The 26,473-nt window shown below is 52.6% G+C and overlaps 10 protein-coding genes across 10 annotated transcripts; 4 read left to right on the top strand and 6 right to left on the bottom strand.

The window, feature by feature from the left end:
* Window positions 1–2,057: 2,057 nt before the first annotated feature.
* On the bottom strand, window positions 2,058–3,167 carry J4E86_002488 (uncharacterized protein; the record flags this gene model as incomplete). The annotated part of the gene is made up of 1 exon (XM_051443047.1): window positions 2,058–3,167. The coding sequence occupies one exon, from the start codon at window positions 3,165–3,167 to the stop codon at window positions 2,058–2,060; it is 1,110 nt and encodes a 369-aa protein (XP_051306635.1).
* A 3,947-nt stretch (window positions 3,168–7,114) lies between these two features.
* J4E86_002487 (uncharacterized protein) lies at window positions 7,115–8,066 on the bottom strand (the record flags this gene model as incomplete). The annotated part of the gene is made up of 2 exons (XM_051443046.1): window positions 7,115–7,445; window positions 7,468–8,066. 2 exons carry the CDS (start codon window positions 8,064–8,066, stop codon window positions 7,115–7,117), a joined length of 930 nt encoding a protein of 309 aa, XP_051306634.1.
* Window positions 8,067–9,627: 1,561 nt separating this feature from the next.
* J4E86_002486 (uncharacterized protein) lies at window positions 9,628–10,476 on the top strand (the record flags this gene model as incomplete). The annotated part of the gene is made up of 2 exons (XM_051443045.1): window positions 9,628–10,020; window positions 10,078–10,476. 2 exons carry the CDS (start codon window positions 9,628–9,630, stop codon window positions 10,474–10,476), a joined length of 792 nt encoding a protein of 263 aa, XP_051306633.1.
* Window positions 10,477–11,820: 1,344 nt separating this feature from the next.
* On the top strand, window positions 11,821–13,556 carry J4E86_002485 (uncharacterized protein; the record flags this gene model as incomplete). The annotated part of the gene is made up of 4 exons (XM_051443044.1): window positions 11,821–12,126; window positions 12,174–12,536; window positions 12,593–13,396; window positions 13,452–13,556. 4 exons carry the CDS (start codon window positions 11,821–11,823, stop codon window positions 13,554–13,556), a joined length of 1,578 nt encoding a protein of 525 aa, XP_051306632.1.
* A 166-nt stretch (window positions 13,557–13,722) lies between these two features.
* On the bottom strand, window positions 13,723–15,302 carry DBP8 (putative RNA helicase; the record flags this gene model as incomplete). Its single annotated transcript, XM_051443043.1, has 2 exons — window positions 13,723–14,791; window positions 14,842–15,302. 2 exons carry the CDS (start codon window positions 15,300–15,302, stop codon window positions 13,723–13,725), a joined length of 1,530 nt encoding a protein of 509 aa, XP_051306631.1.
* A 249-nt stretch (window positions 15,303–15,551) lies between these two features.
* J4E86_002483 (uncharacterized protein) lies at window positions 15,552–16,476 on the bottom strand (the record flags this gene model as incomplete). The annotated part of the gene is made up of 2 exons (XM_051443042.1): window positions 15,552–15,574; window positions 15,600–16,476. The coding sequence occupies 2 exons, from the start codon at window positions 16,474–16,476 to the stop codon at window positions 15,552–15,554; spliced, it is 900 nt and encodes a 299-aa protein (XP_051306630.1).
* Window positions 16,477–16,558: 82 nt separating this feature from the next.
* J4E86_002482 (uncharacterized protein) lies at window positions 16,559–17,461 on the bottom strand (the record flags this gene model as incomplete). Its single annotated transcript, XM_051443041.1, has 2 exons — window positions 16,559–16,999; window positions 17,249–17,461. The coding sequence occupies 2 exons, from the start codon at window positions 17,459–17,461 to the stop codon at window positions 16,559–16,561; spliced, it is 654 nt and encodes a 217-aa protein (XP_051306629.1).
* A 1,438-nt stretch (window positions 17,462–18,899) lies between these two features.
* J4E86_002481 (uncharacterized protein) lies at window positions 18,900–20,901 on the top strand (the record flags this gene model as incomplete). Its single annotated transcript, XM_051443040.1, has 5 exons — window positions 18,900–19,132; window positions 19,180–19,535; window positions 19,588–19,967; window positions 20,025–20,402; window positions 20,455–20,901. The coding sequence occupies 5 exons, from the start codon at window positions 18,900–18,902 to the stop codon at window positions 20,899–20,901; spliced, it is 1,794 nt and encodes a 597-aa protein (XP_051306628.1).
* A 2,947-nt stretch (window positions 20,902–23,848) lies between these two features.
* On the bottom strand, window positions 23,849–24,303 carry NUT2 (RNA polymerase II mediator complex subunit; the record flags this gene model as incomplete). The annotated part of the gene is made up of 2 exons (XM_051443039.1): window positions 23,849–24,137; window positions 24,191–24,303. 2 exons carry the CDS (start codon window positions 24,301–24,303, stop codon window positions 23,849–23,851), a joined length of 402 nt encoding a protein of 133 aa, XP_051306627.1.
* Window positions 24,304–24,631: 328 nt separating this feature from the next.
* Window positions 24,632–26,082, top strand: J4E86_002479 (uncharacterized protein; the record flags this gene model as incomplete). Its single annotated transcript, XM_051443038.1, has 2 exons — window positions 24,632–25,151; window positions 25,451–26,082. 2 exons carry the CDS (start codon window positions 24,632–24,634, stop codon window positions 26,080–26,082), a joined length of 1,152 nt encoding a protein of 383 aa, XP_051306626.1.
* Window positions 26,083–26,473: the final 391 nt, after the last annotated feature.

The following is a 26,473-nucleotide window of genomic DNA, read 5'->3' as shown; positions in this document are numbered from 1 at the left end:
TGCTAGTGGTGATACTGAGCTGGGTTCGACGCGAAGATTGTTGAGTGGGTTGAGAGTAGACTCCGGTGGTGTGATGGAGAACAGCTAGGAGGAAAAAGGGGGGTATTTTATATGGAGAAGGGGAGAATGAAGCCATAGTGAATTCAGGAGAGGCCATGGCGTTAGGCTGGCGAGGAGCTGAGGTTGTAGGCTTACTCCGTTCAATGTGAATGAGTGAATGTACCTGCACATGGTGATGCACTGCTCAGTTCGGACGTGAAGTGCGGCCAACACCATGTTCAGCCGCCTGTTGTTCTTTCACCAAGGAAACGAGACCGATATTCTCGCGGCGTAGAAAGCGAATGCTGTGGCGCTGACGATGCTTATAGTGAATGAGTACCTAGGTAGATTTCGCGTATATATGAGAAGCTGAGAGATGAGCTTCAGTCAAAGGCTGAGACGTGGTTATAAGGCGAAGGATAGCTTGACATGCGATCACGCGATGTGATATTCTCTTTGATAGCAAGTATGTTTTCTGCTACTGATGGTCCTTGTGATCAAATGTTCCGATTGTTTGTCGACTGTTCACCTGCCAAATCTTTCATCGAATAAACACTTTGCGATTCCGACTTCATCGCTTCTATTGCTTCTGCTTCCCATTCGATGAGCGTGGTAATTCTGTGACATTCGCGGTGTTAAGAGGATGAATGGTTGATGGAACGGGAGGCTGGGCTTGCTTGCGAATTGCGTGGGGCTGAAGTTGGCGAGGCCGGTTGGGCAGAACGTCAGGCTGCGCGCGCTGTTGCGGCGGCCTCGCCTGGTGGCCTCGCCAAACTGTGCCGCAAAAAGTGGTCACTTACCAACACCAAGGGCTCGGGCGATGCGATGTTCCATGTCGCATCGAAAGTGGGTATCGTGTTCTTGATCTGCGAAGATGATCGACGCGAATGCGAAAGTCCTAGTTAGGCGGTGCGTGGCTGTCAGGCTGAAGGGGCGTCGCACTCCATGTCAATTGTCAAGTCTCACTCGCGATGATGCACATTTCTTTGAAGAGTTGATTTCTTTGATTCAAGTTTCGTTTTTTATTAAGTTTAGAAGGCTAGAGAAGCTTGCTTCTGTTCCAGCATCCGATTCAACTGCTCTCAGGTCAACTGAGAGAGTGCTTCTTCCAAGAACTTGCTTGAAGTGTAGGAGATGAACCTACAGTCTCCGTGCATCCAGTATCCCAAGTCGAAAGAAAGGTCAGCGATGGCGCAAAGGTGCATCAGGAAGTGTTTGCTCCGCAAGCAGAGGACCACCTCCCGAGAGGCAGAGACGCCACGGGCGTGCTCATGTCTCGACCCCGCGCAGTCGCTTTCCCTAGTTTTTCCGACCCAGTCCTCCTTCGCAACAGAGACTAGCTATCACAGCGGCATCGCAGATGCATGTATAACTTTTGTCGCCGCCTCTCGGCAGATCCGGCTGACAATCAATGCCAGGCCAAGTAGGCGTAATTCGTGAACGTGAATCGCGTCAGATCGTAAAGAGTCATGGCATGCCACAGGCTCAACGAAGAGATAGCGCATCCGTCCAGGAGTTGTAAAACGACATTAACAAACAGGAAAAAAGCACAACAAAAATCCCAAAACCGAGTGTGCCTGACCTCGTGAGCCGTGAGGCTGTTGTTTAACCGTCTTCCGTTTGAAATGCCCGACATGCATGCCTCCCAGAGATGCTGTATTCAAGTAAATGAAAAGACCTGGTCCGGCCGTTGTGGTAGACAAAAAAGGAAATCGCTCGCTAAAAACAAAACGGATAACGTGAGAGCAGGTATCAAAAAGAAAATGTACGGAGAAGGAGAGGGGAAATGACGCTCGCTAAAAGGAATCAATGATAAAACGCCGTCCCATGCCGGTTGGGTAGTGATGTTTGCACATCATGTCGTGAATATCGCATTCGTCTCGTGTCGGGCGTCGCAAGGTTGGTGCGCTGGGCAACCTGCGCGGTAAAGGGAAGTGCAAGGGGGACTGGCCAGGTCCACGCTTCCCAGCATCGACAGAGAACAGGTGCATACACCACAGTCGAGTTTGTCATTCAGCTTATGTGAATGCTGCATACTGTGGTGCGAATCCTGTGTCCCATCCGAAACCGCCGAAACCTCCGTGAACGGCGCTTGACCCGCACTGCTGGGCTAGCACGCTCGGCAGAGGAAGGGCTGGTATCGGTGCCGACGCTGGGGGCGGGCTGTAGTACGAACTTGACGTGTATGGGCTGGTGCTTGGCGCATATGGGCTGGTGCACGGTGCGTACGGGCTCGTCGAGTTGTATGGCTGGCTGTAGGAGGGAGTCGGTGACGGAAGCTGGATCGCTTCGAAGCCCATGTTGCCCATGGTGCTCCAGAATGTTGGTCCAGTTTCACCGCAGGTAGCGATGGTCGGGCTGGGCGTCGATGGGACCACTCTCCAAGTGTCGACCGGGGCTGAGTGCGACTGGTACTGCTGTGTTGGCACCCACCAGTTGGCTGAGCCGGGCGAGCTGGGGAGAAGCGGTGCTGGGCGGACAACGTCGACGATCCTGGGAGGAGGAGGAAGGAGCGGGAGGAACAGGCCCATGATGGCGCTCTTGACATCCTCACCTCGTCCCTCAAGTAGCTCTCCCGCACCATCCTCCTCGAGTCCTTCCAGAGCCTTGACACCAGTTCGGAAGACGTAGCGGTTGACAGCCTGGACAAATCCATCTTGGAGCTTCTTCAGCTGTTGCTCCTTCTCGGCCCATTCCCAAGTGCTGGCGGATACATCGACGGAGTAGATGTCCTTGTGGTACTCGATAAGCGCTTCGATGGTCTCCGGTGTAAGCTTGAATGCGACCTCATGTTGTGAAACCATGTCGACGTGTACGACGTAGGCCTCGATGTGGATGAGCTGGTAGTTGAAGAGCGCTTCTACCAGCGGGTTGTTGTCCTTGCGCAGTTCCGAGTCCGGGGCCTTTGGTACCATGATTGAGCACAGCGACCACATAGCGTTGGGTCCGGAAAGGGTTTCTGTCAGACACCTCGTGTGTTGCTGGACGCTGTTCAACGGACGCTTGACACGGTTGACCCTCTTGAGGGTTTGCGTTAACCATGGCTCGACCTTGGAGGCTAATACGACGTTGACGTTTGATCGGGGCGCAAAGGCCGCAGCCGAGGCGGGTAGTAACGAGATCGGCATGTTGTGTGTGTGTGGTATGTGCGAGACGTTTGCGATATTAGGATGGGACGATTTATCAAAGATTCAAAGAAAAGAACAAAGGAGAGGTTGTAAGAAAATGTCTCTGGCGGGTATAATTTTTCGAGAGGCGCCTTGGATTGAGGAGGAGAGACAGGGAGGGGCGGGCGAATGAGGATGGGGGAAGGCGAGGTGGGAGGAGGGTGAAGAAGGCTAGTGGTGGTGGTGGGTGGGATCTCTTAAGAGCTTACAAGCGACGATCATGGGTCGGCGTGGCCACACTTGTCGGCAAGGATTTCATGCACACTGCCCCGTTTAGCTGCACTGCGCATCTAGCTTGCTTAAACGTGCATACGGCCAGAGTCCGCAGCTGCAGGTCTAGTCGGATCTAAGCTGACCGACGGACACGGCGAGCGCGTTGCGCACGCGTGGATAGGCGGATGCATGTGGTGCGCGAAGATTGCGATGCTCTCATGGCTGCGAGTGTTGTGCGAACGACTACTCGGCCATGCACGCGCGGAGATGACTGCGAAAGAGGCGTCTGATCAGCCTCCCCAGTGGAAATAGCAAATGTAATCGACGACTATGACCGAATAGTGCTGTGCACCAGGGCAGCTGAAGACGGCCTCACGGTTGCAGATGCATGCGAGGCCGCAGAAACCTGATCGGGAGGCCGCAGCAGCCACCAAACCTGCACATGGATACACGCCGTAGGCGAGCGTCACAGCATCCTCGAGCCTGCAACTGCGCTTATAGTTGGGCGTCGAGCATCTGGTGTTGCGACATGACACGAATTCCAGAAGCCTTCTTTGGGCGTCCGGAAGCAGAGAGCACGGCAGCGGCTTTGCTACTCTTTTGGGGAGTGTGCGGTTAAAGGGAGGACGAGCCCTATACGCTTGTCAAGGGGTTTCGCAGAGCAGGACTTTCACGGTGGGTGTAGTCGTGGTAGTCTTGGGCCATCTACAGGTTGACGTTGCTTGAGCCTAAAAATGGGCTCGAAACAGTCAGCCCAATCAGCGGGCCCAGCAGGGATGTGAGCAGGGTTCTCTACCGAAAAACCCGCGATCATGTGAGCCGCAGACGGCCCAGAAGTTTATCATGCCAGCGTCCATGGTCGAGTAGCTTCGGCGCCTGCTGAAGCACGATGCGAATACTCTACGACTCCTGCTTGCGCAATTGTGCCCTGATGACGATGATGCTGCTCTTGCGAAGAAGCAAGAGGACTATCCAAGTGGCGTCGGCAGTTGCGCCACTCTCGCTTAGGCTGCACAGCCGCAGACACGTGCGCTCCGGCGGTGACGATGCCACCTCGAGGCAGATCAATTCGGCGCTGCCGATGTCACCTCTACAGTACCGACACAATCGGGCCTCATGACGATGTTACCCACAGTGACCTGGCAATAAACTGGCAATAACTCGCTCCGGCCGATACCACCTGTCTCTATGGGAAACGGTCGCTTCTGCGCAAAAGAAAGGCTGCATCGGAGAGGTCGTTTCCGTTTCAATCCGCATCGCCTGCTAGGCCTACAGCTGCGCGATTGGAGAAAAGTATCCTCAAGTGAAGCAAAGCGAGAGCATTACGCAATGCTCGGCAACCCCAGCGCCGTCCAGTCGTCCCATCTGTACGGACTTATCGATAGCATCCCACATTGCCATGTTTCAGACCTGCAAAGGCGACCCCGAGACCTGCAGCTAGGATTTGTCGCTGCGCCTCATAGCAAACGAATACGCGGGGCAACGTCCTGGACATGCGCCGCGGCCGTGGCCGACTGCCCCACGTTGTCATGATGCTTTTACTTTTGCTGGTGCCGATTTCATGATTCAAAAGGATCGTGCGTGCATACAGAGCATGATGTTATATCGCAACGTGTAAGGATACTCGTGACCGTTTCTTGCGCTTTCAGCTTGACAGGGGCACAGACGGGTCAGGTGCCCCACTTAAGCCGACACGAAGCGGGTGGCTCCTTCCCCCACGACTCAACCCTTTCCCAGGCCCGTCCTCGCCCAACATTTACCCTCCAACACAGACAATGTCTTGCTCGTGATAGAGCGTCGTCATGGAGCATATGTACGTATGACTGATCATGCACGCAATTCATCCGTCGTGTTTCACAATATGTCGGCGAAGCGACGGCCGCATACACCTGCATCGCGACGTGGATCTAGATGACTCACCCACAGCAAGCAAGCTTCGAGCATACTTACCAGCGCATGTGCGGAGCACGGCACTTGTCTTGCCCTCAAGCGCTGCAGAATTTTCCTGCTCCGGCTGCTTTCCTCTAATGCGCTCGCTTTCCGGGCCCGGTCAATCTTGGAAATATCGTCTTCTCACCTGCCATAGAGGTGGGCAACTATGCAGCCGGATCACAAGCCAGCCCGACTGCTGATTGAACCATCTTCTCACACGGGCTGCTAGGCCTATATACTCTGGTTACACAAGGTGGTCCCTGCTCTATCCCAAAGTCCCTGAAAACCCATGGCTGATGCCCCCGGCTCGAGCACCAAAGTCGAAAACCACGATTCCCTGTCTTCAAGACTTGTTTGGCTCGTGCCTCGCTCTCCGAAGCTATCCAAGCGTTCTTGTTGGTATAAGCGCTAGATCCGAGAGATGCCTCGTCCGATCTTCCGTTTTACCCAAGCCACTTGGGTATCATCTTAGGCCAGTGATCAGTTCCAATTATCTAGGAGAAGCTTTGTTGAGAAACAACGAGACAAGGTCTCTAAACAACATGGGAAATATAGGGAGTCCTCAATTCAGGGGCTGTATCTTGTCCAAACAGTCTTCCTATGAGATGTGAGCGGGGTCAGATATGGTAGCCGCCCCCATCATCCTTGACGGGGAGCTTGGGCTACCGTAGCTCTGGTATCCACCACACCATCTTCTCGCCCGAGAACCTCAACACTGCAGAGTTGAGAACAGTTCGATCGGGGGTGTCGGATCGTCGTCCTAGTGGTATGGCTGGCCCGTCGTTCGCAACTTCATCGACTAATCGACGGGAACCTTGAAACCAAATGGGGTTGCACCCACAGGCGATCGGTAGTCGTCGCTTGTCAAGCCATGTTCCTGGACTCTAATCTGCCTTTTTGAGCGGAGCGCAGGCAGGGCATGATTGTTGAGCTTTGTCGGCGCTTCGCCATACTGCTCGTCGTTTCGGCTAGACTTGTATGCTGGGATCGCAACTTCGCTTTTACACTGTCGCATCTAGACCCTCTTACGCAGCCGCTGACGTACCCACCGAAGCCTCATATTTCTTCTAGTCGGAAATAATCAGCCGTCGTCGTTGTGCACTGCCGCGGAGAAGTAAGTGCAGTGTTCAGGCTGATGAGAAGTTATGCACGCGTGGGTAGATAATCATGGAGTGTAGCCCCAAGGAATCAAGGCTGACAGGTGTTGACGAGTCAAAGGTCTTGCAGATCTTCGGCTAGATGATAGCTGATCTCAGATCCCAATACGCTCCCTCGTCAGGAGTTGCTGTAACAGTACTGTCACCTCCCGCTTTCGGTTAACACATTCACTTGACAACCCTTCAAGCAAACTCTCACGACAGGATCTCGGCTATACACGTCTGTCGACTCGACAATCATTATCGCGCAAGTCTTCCAATATACAGCCCACCACCGGGTGTAGCGAGACGAGGACCCCATCTGCAATCACATGTCTACGGTATTCGGGTATTGCCTCGAGGCAGCGACATATCGTCAATCCTTTTGCTTTTTCTCGCGCCCCAAACTTTGTCGCAACCCACCCAGTTGTATAACAACATGTCGCTCCAAGCTCCGAGATTTTGACACATTGCGGATCACCCGATCATACTTTAACCAGTGCTGAATGCTCGGCTTGACTGTCATTCCCGGTGTTACTACCGTTACAACGCTAATCGTACAGGTCACCAGATGCGAATGTCATTACTCCAAACTGCAAATAAAAGACACAGAAACGTCAACGTATCTCAGGCTATGGAAAGAACAGATACAAAAGCCATAACAGTAAGAGCTGCTACCAGTGAAGCCCCGGAGGACAACTGAGCAGCAGCAGACTCTGGAACACGGCTACCGTCAACGACATTGTTTGGTGCTACACAAACAGCCTTGTGGGCGATGGTACCACCCGGAGACTTGATGGTGAAGACCATGGGCACTGCTTCGCGAACGTGCCTATCGTAAAGGTCGAAGTTCTCGTAACCACCCCCGCCTTCAGATACAGGCACGTAGTGGGCGTAGTAGGTGCGATAATTGTCCGGTATATCGACATGTGGCATCTCGGACAAACTGCACTCGGTACTGTTGAAGTTCGATGGTGTACCTTTTCACGACGTCAGTACACGTCCGATGTATGAACAGACCAGCAAGCCGCAAAGACGCTGTCGCTGAACGGAGTAAGAGCGGAATAAACTGACCAACTGGCTGCGACGCAACCATTCCACAGGCGTCTTCGACATTCTCTGGCTTATAACATTGGCCATCCGACATGACCGGCGTATTCTTCATCAAGGCGTCAATGCAGTCGTCGCTCAGCACACCGCTGCAATCTCCAGCTTCCTGCTGCGAAGAGGCATCTTGGCCCGGGAGTTCGTAGACGCAGTACTCGGTCTGATTACCATCTTGACTTCCAGCCAGCGAATCAGGAACACTTATAAACGCTTCTCTCTCTTGCCAGGGCATTTCGGTCCCGTAGATGTGATTCGGATCGCGTCTATCGGTGATGGTGACGCTGACGTACCAGTCATCATCGTGTATTGGGTTTGAGGGTAGGCGGGCTGTTCCGGTCGAGTTGGAGTACTGGTCGCCGTTGGCGATACTGTTGATGGGGCCTTGACATTTTTCCAAAGATGTGTCATTCGATTCTTGCGCTGAACATGAATTAAGAAGGAGCGATGCGGCTAGCAGAACGAAATTGGTCATGATGGTCAACACAACCCGGAATGAGTGGAAGTGTCAAGCATCAAAGACATTTCGAGGTAGGCACATGCCGTCTTTACATTGCTGTATGAATCAGCCTCACGGTGGACCTAACATGACGTAGCAGTCTTCTAGCGGAGTTCGCCAAGAGCGGAGAGGACATCAAGGTACCTGCAGTGACGGGTGTGCGGCTCGCACCGCAACAGGCCCCCCGCGAGGCATCAACTGGCGACTACGTCTTGGGAAAGGATGAGAGGCTCCGCTGTCTTCCAGACGGGTAATCGGATGGTCTGCACATGAGGTCAGTGTGAACTCATTAGTAGTCCGCCCCGTTGCACCTGCAGGGCGTAAATATGTTCAAACTAACGTGAACAGGTTGCATCGCATTCGTTACATTCGCATGTTTTCGCTACATTGAGCAGCTTACTGTGGGGAAATAACCCTTAAGAGACGAACAATCATGGTGGTTGTGGAGTGATCGGGATGCTTGGCTCTTGGCGGTCGTCTTGGTTCCTCTTCTTCGCCTCGAGGCAAACAAACCTTGCCTACACACGTACATCGGACTTGCCGTTGCCTTTACGAATCTTTCGACCAGAGAAGAGCCTTGGGAAGAGAAACGTGGGGATGTTAGGCCCGCGCCGTGTTAGCCGATGCATGTCCATGCCGGGCTGCCTCGAAGGGCGTACGATGAAGCTGAAAGAGGAGGTTGGCTCAGTCTTGTCGAATTCTCTTTGAAAACATATGGGATGATGGGAAATATTCGATTCATGACGTCTGCCCTGTCATATCTCTGCAAGACGTACAAATGGAAGGCACTGGAGTCCTAGAGGAGCACGCACCACGAGAACTTATTGGGACTGTGATATCGTCCTGCGATCGAGATATCTGAGGTCTTCATTTCAGCCCCTTCTCCACTCACCCAAATTCACCACCACCGGGAAACTCGGATGCTTCTGCCTGGCAAGAGGCTCTGCTAATCTTAGACAATCGTTCTAAGACACTGGATGACAGCAGCCAAGTATCGTATACTCTCGGTAGCGCATCACTTCTGGCCCCCAGAGGTATGCACATGAACGATAGTGTACTAGAGGACCAATCGCTAGATTTCAGAGCTGTGGTTCTCGTTCAAGGCAAACCACATCCCATGTTCGATAGTAGACATTGTGCATAGTCAGGCCAGCCATGACGCTGGATACACGGATGCTCGTGAGGCAGATGGAAGGGCAAAAAGGTATAAAGAGGTATGATTTTGCTCTCAATCCTATCATCACAGCCAAACACCTTCTTCTCAGATCACCTGGTTCATCCTCGACCTCAAGACTCCATCTTCGACATGATGAACTACATTCTCACCCTTTTGCCGATGCTTGCGGCAATGGGAACTTCTTCCCCAATTGCTCCTCGTCAAGAGGACTGGGACGGAACGCAGACTGGCGGTATCTTCTGCGAGGCAAGATTGCAGCCCAACTGGGCTGACTGTGAGTACTCCGATCCCTCTTGCTTCCAAAATCATCACATTGAAGAGTAATACTAAGTTTTCTTCCCATGAACAGGCCGCAACATCATGAGTGGCAACGGCTATTTTGGCGAGGGCACTAACCCAGACATGAGTGTCTGCGTCATCCCAAGAGAATGCCGCATCTGGACCCGAGGCAACTGCCGCATCTCATTCTGCAACAACGAGGAGTACGAAGTCTGCGATTCTGCCTCTAGCTGGGGTGGAAGAGCTAGAGCCATCGAGGATGGCTGCGCAGAGGATACGGGTGGCTACCAGTCGCCAGCTCCGCCTGCGGATTGGACTGAGGTCGCCATCAGGCTCGCCACTGAATGGCGCTTGATGTCTATGGCTACAGCAACCAGCTACAAGGAGATTACTGTCGAAGAGAACAAAGCTGAGCTTCAAAGCCTGGTGGCGGAGATTGCCCCCACATCTGAAGTCAATGGATTGGAGAGCCGAGTATGTACATCAGCTTCATCACACTCTTTCTCCGAAAGCTAACCATATACGACGCAGCAAGCGGACAGGTTCTCAGACGTCGTCACATCCTACAACGTCTACATGCCCGGCTCCGCCGTCTTCGTCGCCCAAGTCCCCAACAACGGCGCCTACACAGTCTCAGAAGCAAAGTCAGAGACCTTTTCCATTACGGCAAGCGCCAGTCTGGGTGCAAGCGCATGGGATGCAGTCAGCGCAGAGATTGGCGTTTCCGCTGGTTTCTCGACAACCATGACGAGCACCACGTCTGTTACCATCAACATTGATTGCCCTGGTGGAACTGGTCAGGTTTACTGGCGTCCCTTCTTTGACTCGTATGTGGGTACGCTTGAGGCGGATGGTCGGAGGGTTACTATTTATGTTCCCAAGGATACGGATGCTTCGCGCATGAACTATGACTACCAGTGCACTGGCTAAGCAGCCATACATTCCCACGGATCGGATTGTTGGCTCTCATCCTTCTAGTATGGTTTTCTTTTACTGGTGCACAGGATGGCTTCAGTCGGTTCAACACCGGCTAAGCTGTTGATGGTAGTCGACACTTTTGCATGACACAACATTATGCAAGAAGTACTACTGCTCTATACTAGCAATACAAATCTTTGATCATGACTCCTTCGTGCCAACTTTGACTCAGTCTCTACTTCCCTCGTCAGGTTGGACTAGACAATTTAGTTTTCTCGTGATGCGGAATGTGATGCAGGCGGAAGGTAGGTGCGGGAGGGCCGCTGACGTCGAGACTCTGCTGGGCTTGCATACATCCGGGTTACACAGCTGGGTTTTGCCCATGTTTATATGCAAGACATGCAACTTGACTTGTCCACCATTACGGTAAAACCCATACGCGTATTCCGCAATCTGTGCTTCTAATGAGCTTGTTACCAGACGATGCATTGCTCACAAATTGCGCACATTCTTGCCGATCGTCGAACGCATCTACAACTCGCACGAACACAAAAAAGAATTTCGTGATCCTCACAGACTGCTGGAAAGGTTGTACGACAGCCGAGGGCGAGCTGTAGCCGGAGCCACGTGACGAGGCCTCGGAGGCTTCGGCGCCCATTCCCCCTTCAGATATCGGCAGTTGCAATTATGACATTGGAATACAACTGCCGACGGACAAAAGTCCACAAACCCTCGCTATCGTCTCACACAAGGTTTAGCTGTCGAAGTGACGATAATCGGCAGTTCAAGAATAGCACAGAGCACATTGGCGATGCTGCGCCGAATCTAGAGGCGTTGTGAGAGACTTGGGTTTGCGATCACTTCAATCCCGCGTGGTGTTGTACACAGGCGATTTAGCCAATCAGAGTCAGGCAGATAAATTGGATGCATCGCGATAACCGAGTTTTGAGGCCAATGAGTAGGGCTGAGGATGGGCGTTCAGTGTGATGGACGAGGTTTACCCCGCGAAAGCGCCCCGGAGCTACTGTCCCCGCGTCATCCTTCCAAGCCGCGCGAATCCAGCCACCGACCCACCTTCATCATCTCACGCCTCAGCTATCAACTGCCGACACACACAGTCCTGCGCAAGCACCCAGACGCGTTACGATGGCGATTCCGACTCCGACCCGACTGCCTGACGACGCGGGAAGTGGGCGGCACACGCCGGACGGCTGGCTGCCATTAATATGAGCTTTTGCCCCGGGCGAGCGTTCTATACGTATCGCGCTGCTTACTCTGCTATATACCTACTCACGTGTTACCGTTATCTGGACCCCGGATCGAATACCTTATTACCGGGTAGATTGATCGCGCGACATGCTGGCCAACGAGATCGTGCCGCTGCTGGTGCAGTACTGGCCGCTTGTTCTGGCTACGACCACCATCGCATATCTCCTCAACAACAAGTACTGGAACGGCCTGAACAAATACCCTGGACACTGGGCTGCGGGATACACCAACTGGTGGCGGCTGTGGGATGTGTCGAAGCACAATCATCAATGGACCAACCTCGCGTTGCACCGCAAGCATGGAGACATCGTCAGGCTGGGACCGAACGTCCTGTCTTTCGCGGATCCAAAGGCTATCAAGGCTATCTATGGCTTGAATAAGGGTGTTACCAAGGTACGCACGTCTCGGTCGATCTTTTGAGCGACAGCTAACATTTCCAGTCCGACTTCTACCCCGTCCAAGGCGCCGTTTCAAAAGGCGCGCCGCTGCTCTCCCTCTTCTCCACCACCGACGAAGACTTCCACGCAAAGTACCGCCGATGCGTCAACAACGCCTTTTCCATGAGTTCGCTCGTCAACTACGAGCCTCTCGTCAGCTCGACACTCACATACTGGCTGGACAAGACGGAGGACATGTACGCGAAGACTGGCCAGAGCTGCAACTTCAGTCAATGGCTGCAGTTCTTCGCCTTCGACGTTATCGGCGAGTTGACGTGGAGTAAGCGACTGGGTTTTGTCGAAGGAAACAAGGACGTGGACAACATCATTGGCTTCTTGGGCAAGTTCTTTGACTATGTCGCACCGGTAAGTCGTCACAAGCAGAACCTGGCATGTACGGGGTCATACTTACGCGTTTTCAGGTCGGTCAAATTCCTATCCTCGACCGTCTTCTCTGGAAGAACCCCATCAGCCTCCTCGCACAGCGCATCGGCCTGGACAAGCGTGTCCACCCCGTCACTCTCTTCGCCCTGAACCGATCGAACGAGCGAGCCACACAAGTCGAGAAGATTAAGCGCTTCGGCCTCTCCGACGACGAAAAGGCAAACCCTCATGGTATCGACCTCCTCTCCAAGTTTGCGCAAGCAAGCCACGACCATGAATTTATGGACGATAACCGCATCCTGTCGACATGCACATCTATGGTCTTCGCTGGCTCAGAAACAACCGCCATCTCGCTTTCAGCCGTCTTCTACTTCCTTGTCAAGCACCCGCGTGTCTATGCGAAGCTCATGCAAGAATTGGATACCGCCGTAGCAGATGGCATTGTCGAGTCTCGCCCTGACAAGACCGTCTCTTGGCCTGAAGCCCAAAAGCTCACTTACCTTGACGCTGTTATTCAAGAGTCTTTCCGTCTCCACCCCGCGCCCGGCCTTATCCTCGAGCGCGTTGTACCCAAGCAGGGTATGCAGATCTGCGGCGAATTCATTCCCGGTGGCACCATTGTCGGATGCAACGCTTGGATCGTCCACCGCCGACCGGAGGTGTTCGGTGTAGATGTCGATACCTTCCGTCCTGAACGCTGGATTGAGGCTAGTCCTGATAAGCTTAAGGAGATGAAGGGCACGATGTTGCAATTCGGTGCTGGAGCCAGGACGTGCATTGGCAAGAACATTAGTCTTCTTGAGATTTACAAACTTGTGCCGAGTTTTCTGAGGAGGTTCGAGGTAAGTCTCACTAATGATGAGATCGAAGATTGGACGATACTAACACTGGCTGCAGATCGAGCTCGAGCACCCTGATGCTGAGTGGAAGACTCATAACGCTTGGTTCGTTACGCAGAAGAACTTCAACACAGTATTTAGGCCAAGGAAGGGGTCGCCATGAGCAGCGAAGTTATGGGTAATGTACCTTGTTTCATGTATCGATCTATAGCGTTCTAGCGACGAGCATACGATGTGTACTATTTGACTATCATGAGTATGGAATGCCCTGGATGATACCGCTTGACCCATGCATGCCATCTACCACGAACCTGACCAGACATATACACCTATTCCGCCCGCTTCCTCTGCATACCCACCTTGCGCTTCCCCAGCACATCCCTCCCCTCCTCAATACTCAACAGCGCCTCCCTCTTCTTCTCCGTCACAGGCTTAAGCGCATCCCTTACAACCCTTCCTTCAACACTAACACCCTCCTCCTCAAACTCCTCCATCTTCTTGCCCACCCTCGCTTCAATCGCCAGAATCAACTCCACATCCCTCTGTCCAATCAACGTGATACTCGTTCCCACACGGCCCGCACGCGCCGTACGACCAACACGATGGATGTAATCGTCTGGGTCGCGGGGTACATCAAAGTTGATAACGAGAGCTACCTCTGGGATATCTAGACCGCGGGCTGCGACGTCGGTGGCGACTAGGATTCTAGCGGCTTGCGCGCGGAAGCGAGCGAGGTTGCTCACGCGGTCGTTTTGCTTGAGGCCCGAGTGGAGGGCTGTTACGCGGTGGGAGAGGAGACGCAGCATGTATTCTAGTAGGGTGGCTGTTTTGGTTCGGTTGCAGAAGATTATGACGCTCTTTTGGAGGTTCTCGGGCGTGTTCAACAGGACGTGCAGGTAGCATTCTTTATGCGTGACGGGCGTTTGGATGTACCTCTGCTGCAGCTTAGGTGGAATCGCTAGATCTTCTGTATCGACCTCGGACACGAAGATGGGAAGACGACCCGGTGCGCGCGGTTGCGATTTCAGCGCCAGAACCTCTGGCGTTACGGTCGCCGTGAACAAGAGCGTTTGCCGCGTTTCTTTCGGGGGCAGCGCGGAGAGGCACGTCTCGAGATCGGGGAGCATGGAGCCTTTTCCTGGGGCGAGTAGGCGGTCGGCTTCGTCAAAGACGACGAAGCGGACGCGGCGGAGGCCGCAGATGGTGTCTTCGCCTGAGGTGCGGATGTGCTCTGCTAGACGGCCTGGTGTCGCTATTACAACGTGGGGACGCGAAGCAAGAGCGATGGCTTGGGACCGCTGGTCTGATCCTCCGGTGATGAGAATGGGTTTCATAGATTGCGGCGCCGAAATTGCCTTCACTTGTTCGTAAATCTGGATCGCGAGCTCGCGGGTCGGCCTACATGGCGGTTAGCTACTGCCCACATGGCAGCAACGGTTTGTACTCACGTGACAATAACGGCGAAGATGCCGCTTGGATCCTCCGCCCATTTCTGCATTATCGGCACAGAAAACGCTACAGTTTTACCTGTACCGGTCCTCGATCCACCAATACAGTCCTTCCCCTTGAGGATCTCAGGGATACAGGATGCCTGAATGCCCGTTGGGCGCTTGATACCCATGCTGGCCAAAGAAGTGCAAAGCCATGGTGCTACATTGAGCGTCGCAAAATCCAGCTTCGGGTTGACTTTGGGTGCAGAACTGGTGGTATTTGTCGACTTGTCTTGCTGTTTCGCTTTGATGCGCGAGATCGTTGGTGCTGCTACTGGCAGCGGCTTCTCAGCTTCAGCCTCGGAAGCTGAACTCTCGGGCTCGGTCGGTGATAGTCTCCTTCTCTTTCTGGCCCCGGATTGCGCCTCGAGTATCTCCTGATCTGACGCGCCGGACTCGCTGTAATCGGAAGTCGCCATGGTTGTTGTTGATGTTTCGCAGACACGCTGATGGTTCAGGTTCGAGCGTCTCCGAAATTTTGTGCAGGGGTCTGTCGCGCTAGTCTTATCGATACTGCAACACGCGCCTTTCACGTTTGGACCCAATATTTGCGATTATTGCACCAAGAGGACGTTTGCCCCAGCTCGGATACATCAGGTGTTTAAAAAGGTCGCTGTGTTCTATCAAGTGTGCATTAAACATAGCAAGTCGCTTCCAACAATGTTATCTCATCCTTCCATTTCTCCTATACCTGCAACAACTCTCTCCACATAGACAGCTCTTGTCTAGCCCAGCCCAATACTTGTCTCCGTAGTCCAATGTAATTTCTCTTCCCGCATCTATCCCCTTGCTGACCAGAACCACCCTCTGGGTATCTATCCAAGTGAATGTAGAGCATTGCGCATTCGGCTTGCAGCTGTGGTTGATGAAGCGAGTGAAGTTTCCTGCCCTTCCTTGCCAGATCTGATAGCTGGCCAGGGGTGTTGAGCTATCCAGCACATCGAGATGTCTAACACCGTTTGTGATCAGGCCAACCAGCTCGCCGATTGCTGTACCACGGTCGAAGGAGGTCAATGCAGCTAGACCGTTGTTTCTGCCATCGGAAGTCCGCAGGATCTGAACAGGCGGTGGCTTTCGCTTTACACAGCCAAACAGGGTCGGGAAACAGAAACAGGAGTTGTCTTGCGGTTTGTCGGACTGCGGCTCGTTACACAAAGCGCAGATGTAGGCTCCGCCTGGTCTTGTCGCTGCGCTCGATTGTGGTGTCCAGCGTGGGTCTTCGCATCCCCAAACTGATTCATCGATGATCGACTCGTCGATGTGTTCGAAGGCAAAGTAAGGGTCTTGGAGCAGATATGTTTGGCGCAGTGGCACAGGATCTGATCCGTCTTCGAAGACTACCCAGTCGTGCGGATGGCCAGGGTATTGAAGGGTTTGCGATTCGCCCACTATGGACAAAAGCTGGCGCCAATGGGGATGTAGGGTATCGGCCGCGACTTCGAGACGTTTTCGCAGATTCCGTAGCCGGCGCATGGCATCCTTATCGAAGCCAACTCGGTACTTGCAGAACCGGTATATGCCCATGCCAGCGAAGACAAGTGCAGCCCAACCTGCTGAGTCTTTCACTTCTTTGTAGCCACGCCAAATGGCCATTTTGTTGCGCAGTTCCTTTCTGGGTGGCAAAGCAGTCAGCGAATGCGATCCAAGATGCTTGCGCAATCCCAGGTGTCTCTACTTACTCCGACCAATCGAAGTCCTGACACGCTTCCATGAACACAGCTTTCCTATGCTTTGTTGTTGACAGCTCTGGTCTCAATTGGCTCCGGTATAGCACCTGTTCCTCAAACAGTTCGACCCAGCGGGCTTGTACGATCATTTCGATGGACCGGCACACGCGACTCGCTTGTGTAACTTTGCGACAAAAGACATTCATCTGACTGAAGGATTCGGATATCGGATTCGGAGCGTTGTTGAGCACTGCCATAGCGGAAGGTGTTTCATCGGTGTGCGCATGGCCGACCATGCCCATACTCATGGAGGATCCATTGGGCGTTACTTGGAATTGTTCGAAGATTGCTTTCGGATCGAGGTTGAGCGTGCTATGTACTTGCTCCCAGATGCCGATGATGAGCTTGTCCAAAGTAGACGGTTGGAAGACAAACTTCTCCGATGCTACCTGGAAATAGTTAGCTAGGTGAAGATGGGTGAGCATAGGTGCACGAAAAAGCAGTCCACCCGTTCCCCCACTGAGGGTCTGGCAAGTGCCTGAGAGAACGATGTCACCTCATACAATGGAGAAACCAAACACCCTAGAGCCTACGTTGACCTTGGGCCACCTACTTTGTATGTTTTCACCTTAATGTAGGCTCCGGGGTGTTCAGTCTTTTCCTAGGCTGACATGATGTCGCTGAGAGAATACACGTACCTTCTTCCGCTTTGGGAAGCTGCGGCTATCGACTTGCATTTGCCGTTGGTGTTCGCTCAGGTCTTCTTGAAACGATGACTGTGTGTGCGACACCCTCAGACCGCCAGTGCCTTTCCTGCGGGGCTCGCGGGGTTGTTGTACCGACGAGGACGACTCGTCCCGCGAATGAGACTCGTCCATTGACGAGGTCTCATCAAAGTTCTGAAGATCCATTGCGGCTGGGCTTGCTGTGGGGGCTGGCGTCCTCATGCCCGCCAGATCGACGGTTCTCTGTGGACGCGTGAGCACACGCTACTGCACATTGGCAGTTGGAGTGTGGTGGGAACGTAACTCACCGATGCGATCTTTTCGGACTGCGCTCTCGCTGCATGGGTGGCATCAGCTTCCTCAAGAAAAGCCTCGACACGAAGGATGGGATGATCCAGGTTGTCGAGCTGCGGCCATGCAATGTTGATGTTAAATCTAGCAAGATGTTCCTGTATTGCCTTGCCGATGCATTCTGAAAGCCCATCGACGTCCTGGAGAGCGTTCATCTTAAGGAGGTGTATCGATAAAACTCCGGACGATTAATTAAGCCTGTGGAGTTGACACCGGACGCTAAGAAGCTTGAGCATTGTGCGGGTAGGTGGGTGATATATTTAAAACCTACCACGATGCCCACTAGAAACTTTACAGTGGAGGTATCTCCGTACCATAGAAATACCTCCGGATGCGAAACAAGACTCGCTACAGACGTGCGGTAATGGAAGGTCGGTGGACTGTTCATGGGCTGAACAAACTGTCCGAAGTCCAACCGGATCGAATGTCGCAATGTCGCGACACTGTTCACCTCTTTCTATATGCCGCAATAGGAGCGCGCGGAAACGTGACGATGCCGATGGAAATTCTGCTCAAGCAGCTGTTAAAGATACCGGGGTGGAATGGAAACGCTCTTGACCGCGTGCGGTATGGCGCTTGGCGTCAGTCATACGCTCGGCGAGCCGTGTACGTCATTTTGGTGTGGTACAGACGTCTGGACCAATTGGAAGTAATGTCACAGCTGCACGGTGCCACGCAAACGATGGTCGTAGTTGCGGAGTTTGGGTTGTAACGTGCACGTTGACCCAGACCATCGAAGTTGCTGCTCTGCCTGGGCAGAAAGAGAAAAAAGCCGCAGGCTACAGGGCTGATGGCGACCTTCCTCAGCATGGCACGGGAACTAACGGCCACGCTAACCACGTGCGCGAGGCCTCTACTCCGGCAGACGTCACCAAACAACCAAACATGGTCTCAACAATGAACATGCTTATCGCGAACGACCACAACGGAATCCTGTTGGAAGCGCAGAGACTGTCGTTCGAGACAAGCATCCGCCTTTGGCTAATGTCTTCATGTCAAACGTCATCATCATGTCTCCTTCCGCGCACAAGCAGTTCGCCCATCGATGGCAAAACCTCGATCTCCACAGATGCCAAGCTTAGCTATGACATTGGGGCCGTAGTGCGCCGGCTTCTGTAATTGGACTTGATCCCGCGTATATAGACTAGATGCTCAGGGTCCGGATCAAACTATGCACACATCTATTGCGTCGATCGGTTTCCTTCAGCTTTAGTTTCTGCGGCTTCGCATCCATTGCCCGTTTGTAGTCCATTCAACTTGCATATCCGTCATCATGGATTCGCCAGACGCGACAAATTCGAACAGCAAGGAGATTCTAGAGAGGACCGCAACACACGAATCGTACACCTTCCAAGGCGCGAGAGGATGGCGGAGATGGCGCATTCTCCAACCTGGTCGCGGCATGTATCACGATGTCAAGAGAAGACTACCTTACTATTGGAGCGACATCACCGATGCTCTCACCTATAGAGCTTTCGCCAGTACAGTTCGCATGTACTTCGTAAAGTAAGTCTATCTCGATAGACGCTCAAGTCTCTGACTGACCAATATAGCGTATTACCTGCCATTGCGTTCACACTCGACATGTACCGTCGAACGGGCGGTTTCTTTGGCATCAACGAGGCCCTGTTTTCGTCCGCATTAGCAGCCATGGTGTTTAGTCTGCTCGCGTGCCAACCCCTCACCATCGTAGGAGTCACTGGTCTGATCGCGCTCTTCAACTACACCATCTACGACATTGTTACCCGATATGACCCTTCCATTTATCCAGCATTCACCGCGTGGGTTGGAATTTGGGCTGCCATCTTTCACTGGATCGTAGCCTTCGGAAACTTCAGCGACTACATGGCCTATGTCACTGACTTCTCGAGTGAGACGTTCGGCATGTATGTTGGGATTATCTACTGTGGTATGTATCCTGTCACTGGCCATATTAAGACATGATATTGACCTGCATTCAGTCAAGGGCGTTGAAGAGCTAGTATATCTGTTCCAAGAATCCGGGTTTGACGGTGGCTACCTCTCCATCGTCATTGCGATATGTTACTTCGGCTCTGTCTACGGCCTTGAGAAGCTTGGTAACAGTACGGTGTTTACCCCAGGCATTCGTAGCATTGTCGCCGATTACTCCTTCGTCTTCCCTACCCTATTTTGGGTCGGTTTCTCGCATATTCCTGGACGTCTGGAGGAGACTGGGCTATACCGAGTGCCTATCGGCAAGGCCTTTGCACCGACGCAGGATAGAAACTGGGTAATTGACTTCTGGAATCTTGACGTCAAGTGGGTTTTCGTGGCTTTGCCATTTGGCTTCTTGATGATGCTTTTGTTCTACTACGACCACGTAAGTCATACACGTCTTCTAGCACTGGCGAACGCGAACGCTAACCATCGGCAACAGAATGTGTCATCCCTCACCGCACAGGCCCGCCAATACCCCCTCAAAAAGCCCGCTGGTTTTCACTGGGACTTTTTCCTTCTCGGCTGCACATGCTTTGTCGGTGGCGTCATCGGCCTTCCACTTCCCAACGGCCTGGTTCCGCAAGCACCCGTACACACAGACTCTTTAACCGTTTACGAGACTAGGCTGGAGATCACCAAAACGGAAGACGGTGGTGAGATCCGAAAGCCATTTGTCAAGGCTACTGCTGTTGTCGAGCAGCGTATCAGTCATTTCTTGATGGGTATGGCCATCTGGGGTACCATGACCGGGCCCTTACTTATAGTACTTCACACCATGCCCGCGGCAGTCTTTGCTGGAGTGTTTTTTGTCGTCGGTGTACGTGTTATTCCATCTTCAAGCTCGATACCATATGCTAATCTCATCATAGTGGGGCTCCATAGAATCCAACGGCATTGTCAGCAAGGCGCTCTACCTCATGTCAGAGAAACGCTTCATCCAGCGCGATAACCCACTCAACCGCGTCTCACGCAACAAGATCCGGCTTTTCATCGGTCTTCAAATTCTTGGTGTCGCATGCACAGTCGCCATTTCGCAAACCATTGCCGCTATCGGCTTTCCGGTCCTCATTATCGCCCTCATCCCGCTACGCACATTCTTGATGCCGAAATGGTTCACAGCACACGAGTTGGACGTATTGGACGCCCTGACGGCAGACAACCCGTCTGTTTTGGTCAGCTTTGGCGGAACACCGAGTGGCATGCAGGCTGGAGGTTCTATAGAGAGTGGTGCTGGTGGCCCCCGAGATGAGGAAGAGGCTGCGCACCCACACTCTGCCATGCGTCAACGGGCAGGTAGTCTTCATCGAGAGGACTAGGCAGACTTTGGTACGGCTACGAAATAGACAAAACTGTTGATTTAGCGAGGGGTTTCATGGCGGCGGCGGCGTTGATCTGTTAGACTAATGTTCGTTTCTCTTAAAAGGTCGTTCAGGCATTGAAGATAATTTAATGTAATACAATATTTAGCTTCACTAACCTTCCGGATGCCGAGATTTGATCTTATGAACAAGGTGGTTATGAACCACCTTTCTCCATCGAACTTCTGCCTACGCTTCACTTACCGCCACCTTCTAGTCCTCCTCCGTCCTCTCTGCTCAAACAGTTCCTCTCCCCAGTCACACCCAGTATCTATGGCCTTCTCGATATCTCTCATATCCGGCATTGAGACCGAAGGAAAGATCTGCATGACCTGGTCGTGCATTGCCGGTACGTCCCTACCTTCGAATGCTCGGTTTAATCTTGCAGCGAACTCATCCGTTGCTTCCTCGGCCAATGTACATAGTTTCGCATATAGCGCTGCGTAATCGACAGCCGTGGGATGCGTCAACGCGTGAATGGACTCATTACGCCATGTGCCGTTTGGTGAGGAAGGAAAGAGATGGGCGTGCTGGGGAAAAGCTTCTGTATCAAACTCAAAGGGTATGGTGTATTCAGGAGGGTAAGTGGCTTCAGTATGTGTTATCTCTTCGAAAGATATCCAGGAAGTGCTCATTTGGGGACAGGTGTCAGATGATGAGAGCTCTGGCCTCGTCTCTGGAGGCTCTTCACGAAGTATGTGTTCTGAGGGTTGTTGTTCTGGGAGAGACGGATCAGGGCTCGGCGAACGGCTGGGAACGGGGGAGGGTGGTAGTCGATGTAGACAAGGGACAATCTCCCATGATATGAGCCGTTGGATTTCTGGACGATCGAATGCATTTGGAGAGTCGCAAATCTCATGCGCAACACTTGATGCGGTCGCTGGCGCTGGTGACGACAAGAGCGGCGCTGCATTCTGGCATCTGGAAGTCCATGTAGGAGCAACTGGCCTGGAGAAAAACGACGTCATGTTGGCCTTCAACTCTTTCTGGAATCCGGTTGACTAAACTATGGCGTGATCAGTTTGTTTGTCCGTTCGCTAGTGTTTGGAGTGTTTGTGGGCTAAGCGGGTTGAAGAATCTTGGACTGCTAGTGAGTGCGTAGTGTAAAGCACAGAGGCGATAAAGGACTCTATCAATCCAGAGAGCAGGTGCAACCGTGTATAAGAGAGCTACAGTGTTTGTATGCGTATGATGTCACAGGCGATTCGGTTGCTAAGTAGTGAATGGTAGAGCTTGAGTGCCGTAAGCCAAAATCAGACAGTGAATGACCATACCACACGGATGTGTACGGAAGTAGCAAGAGTCAAAAGGTTTGCTGAAGACATCTATGAGATCTTGTAAGGTACAGAGAGAAGCATGCGAAGCCGATGTAGTGCCATACGGGCTGGAGAAATCGTACAAGCGTTTGCAGGAGCTTTTCCTCTAGATTCAACGGCAGCCTCTTTCCGGTTCAGTGATAGTGGTGCGTGGCTTCACATCTGTCCAAAATGGGGTGCAGTAAGTTGATCAGGGAAAGGTGAAGAATGCGAAATGACATATAAACGTCACCAAGAGGGGTTTGAGGCATACACATCTTCATCAAGATGTGCCCGCGTCAATGAGATAATCGACAAAAACTGTGAAGTTGCGTGCGCAGCTCGGACGAATTGATACCTTTGGCGAAGCTTTAGGTCAGCGTAATCCAAACAGTGTTATGTTGTAACCAGATAATGGTGGCCGATTAATGTTGCTGTTAGTAACAAAACCTCCATTTTACTAGAACTTAGTCCAACCAATGTCGGTGCGTGAGCAGAGCGGATGATGTGAGCGTCTGCCTTCACATGTTATTGTATCGCTATAGCTTCCTGGAAAGAACTGCTATGGTCAGGCTATACGCGAAACTCGGCCGAGCGAGTCGTGTAGACTGTCAACACAACGCATGACATCTCCATCGGACCGAGATTTCCAACACTTATTGTCGCACCGCTGTAATTATACTAAATTTAGCATCCATACGTTGATACATGATAGAGACCTGCTTCACATATTGACATAGGTCTCATATGAAGACACGGTTTGTAAGTATGACAAAGAACCGAAGTGGATCTGAAGGAACGCTGAATGTGAGCGATGAAGTGCTTGATATTCAATAGTGCCGAGATCTCCACAAAGAGTGCCCGGGATCAGCGAGAACTAGCATCGTTTTGGGCATTGCGAAATTGAGTGCAGTTATGCAAGGATGCCGAAGGTTTACGTCGTACGAGATCCTTCATCGCACAATACAATGGGAAGAGACATGACGCAGAATGCTAGAGATGAATGCGATGTAATGTAACATGGTTTAACCCCGGCACATAAATGAAATGCCGTGTGTAACAGCCGTCTAGAGGAAGCATCGCGCCATGCTGAATTGGTAGCAGAAGCAAGGGATGCAATGTGGCTCAGCCGGATGTGACGGACGCATGGAGATAGTTGCAATCAAATCTAGTAGATTAAGAGTGTTGTTGTTCCTTCTGAGAAGTAAGCTCGTTGTAACGTGTTGGTTAATGCAATCCCTGCCAATATCTTTTCCCAAAAGAGCACAGCATCTACAACGACATCTTCATTCGTGTTTTGTGGGGATCTTCTCCATGTCTGAAGCATCCAATACTACTCCGAGTATTGTCGGAGTCGAGTGACCAAGCATCTGGACGAGGTCGCATTCATTGATGCACTTCCCCACCTGTCGGAGTGTTGATCCGTATACCAACCATGTCGTAACTAGCACCGCCCGAAATGCATTGGCTATGTGGTACTCGTTGGTATATTCGGTGATCTGAGTTTGGTCGTCGCATGTGTCCGTGCTGTTCCAGCATCCATATTGTGGTTGTGGAGCTACTTTGAATCCGCTTAAGGTATTCACCTGGGTCTAGTGAAGGTAATGAGCCTAGGCGCGCATCTTGCCGCCTGTAGACTCGACAACAGAGGTCACGTCCTCTCTGAGTTCTGGAATAGCGCTCGAGACGTGCAGGGCGAGCTGTTCTTGAAGCGCTCGGTATGCGTCGACGCGACCGTACAACATCTGGTTCATTCGCTGCACGGTCTCAACAAATTCGCGCGTGAAGATATCCGGGTTCCTGGAGTTCTCAACGTAGGACATGACCTCTGGAGGAATGTTGATGTTCACGGACGGCGCTGTCCTCGACAATTTAACCAGGTTCTGAACGAGCGACTGGCTACGGTACGGTTAGCCTCAAAAGCTTATGCGCGAGGTGTAGCTATCGCATACATCTCCCGCCTTATGGCCTCCTGCGTCTTGCTTCCATGGTGGTCGTACGCTTGCACGATGAGGTTATAGAGGTTTTGCACGATGTCTTTCAGTTGAGCTTCCACGTCGATCATCGCCGCTATCGCATACATTAGAACTAGCCGAAGAACTGCCGCACTACGTACATTCGGGGCTTAATGCTGCCATCTTGATCGGGAGAGTAAGTGGTGCTGTGAGGTTTGGTTTTCAGAAGGCTGGTGCTGTGCGATGACCGACGCGGCGCGCGTCACAAAGAGGAACGCGCCAAGGCTCGGCTAATCCCGACCGTGGTTGACTTTCTGTCGTCATCGCTCCTTCGCCAGTATCAACTCCACGACGACATTCATCTCGAATCGTGTCGCAGCGCGCTATCACGTGTCGAAAACTACATTCGGTGTTGGCAACGATGAACATCACGTTGCAATGACAGAGAGTACGAACCGCGATCCAGACGTCCCTCTTGCGCAGCCACCAAGCTACCAGGCCTCAGCATCGTCGACCCCGGGAGCCACGGGGACCAACGTGCAAAACCACTCCCGTGTGGCGGCTGCAACACGCTCAGCAGACACACAGAAGCCTCAATTAGATACTACCTCGGATAAATCCACGGCAGCATTCATTCGGCGCACTCTCTGCTCCCACAATGTGCTACTTGGCAATGGCGAGAAAGGACGCAGTACACCTCGTCCTATTGAAGACGTATTGCCACCCTTGACGAGCTCAAACGAGGTCGACCTTCAACTATACGGCATCATCTCTGTTATCATCAAGGAGTTTGTACAGACGTGGTACTCGAAGATAACTCCCGATCAAGTATTTGTCAACGAAGTGATCCAGATTATCGCTCATTGTACGCGAGGTCTGGAGCAGCGCCTCAGGAAAGTCGATCTCGAATCACTATTGCTAGATGAGATACCTGAGCTACTCCAAGCCCACCTGACCTGTAGGTTATTTCAATTTGGACTGTCGCATGAAGTTTGTCTAATTCTTCCCTGTCAGCATTCCGAATAGCGAAGACTCAAGCCGCCTCGTCAATTTCACTAGTATCAGATCCTCGTCTGATATATCATACGCTCCACCCGCACCCTGCACTATCACCTGTGCCTACCGATGATGTTCCGGCGACGGTCCTTGAACAGCGGGAAAGCGAGTCGGCGTGGCGCCAACTACTCATCCATGGCGTGCTAGCCCTGTTACTACCGACAGAAGACTTGAAAAATGGGTGTCTACGCGCCCTGGTAGGCGAAATATTCGCAGAGATGATCCTTGGAAACGGCATTAGCGGAAAAGCCTGTGAAGGATGGGTGCTCTGGGAGGGCATCACAAGAATAGCTGAGGTTTTACAGACCGATGCTGCGAAAGAGAAGGACTTCCAATCGGACGATGCCGATGCGGAGCAGTCGTTAACCCGTCTTGAGCGTTACGGGCTGCTGTCCACGCATCAAGGGTCAGAAATTAGTCCAAAAGGGCCACTGGACGCCGGCCAGCGTCGTCACAAGACGTCGGCCTTATACATCTCGGGTATACTCTGGGCGATCATCCAATACGCTTTTTTGGCGTTTACTGCGGTGCGCGCGGTGGTCTTGAGTCTTGCGACATTATCTTCCCTTCCGTTGAGATCTGCCACAACCGAGCAGTCATCTGCAGAAGCAGCCAATCAATCGCAAGCACTGGAAGCGGAAAAGATGGCTTCCAGGCGCCCGTTGGAGGCCAAACGGCCTGTAGTAAGCATGAGCCTGTGGAGCTGTGTAGCGCAACTTGCCGAGTTAGACGTCCGCATGCCTTGGCTGTTGGGCTTCATCTCCATGCTCCATCGTGGAGCACTGCTCGGCCCAGGTAGGGTGGGTGAAACCAATGGTGTATTGGACAGGTAAGTTACGATAATATCTCTTTCTTCACTCGCATCCCCTGGTTGGCTAGCTGGTCAATCCCTGTGGCACCGTGCGACGCAGGATGAGATAGCTCCGCATACGATTCAAGTCACTTGACTTCGCTTCAGCGAATGCGACGGCCCGCAGGCTCACACACCAAAACAACCCTGTCGTGGCGCACCGCTTTATGCAAGCCTCGGCACCCGTTCCGGGCGGCAACTCGACACGTTTCGGACAAGGAGGCTTGGCACACTCTAGGCCGTCGCCATTGTCAACACCATGAGCGACCACACGATGCCTGCATCAAGGTCGGACCAATCCTGGTGCTGCGCCTCTCATCAGCGACCACAGAATACTGCGGGTCGTGCGAAGGGCTTTTGTTCCCTGAGCCGTC

This window comes from Alternaria arbusti (assembly GCF_024043155.1).
Source record: "Alternaria arbusti strain BMP 1465 chromosome Unknown scaffold_2, whole genome shotgun sequence".
NCBI classification, from domain to species: domain Eukaryota; kingdom Fungi; phylum Ascomycota; class Dothideomycetes; order Pleosporales; family Pleosporaceae; genus Alternaria; species Alternaria arbusti.
The sequence above is the reverse complement of the archived record's forward strand: the minus strand, read 5'-3'. Positions and strand labels throughout refer to the sequence as shown.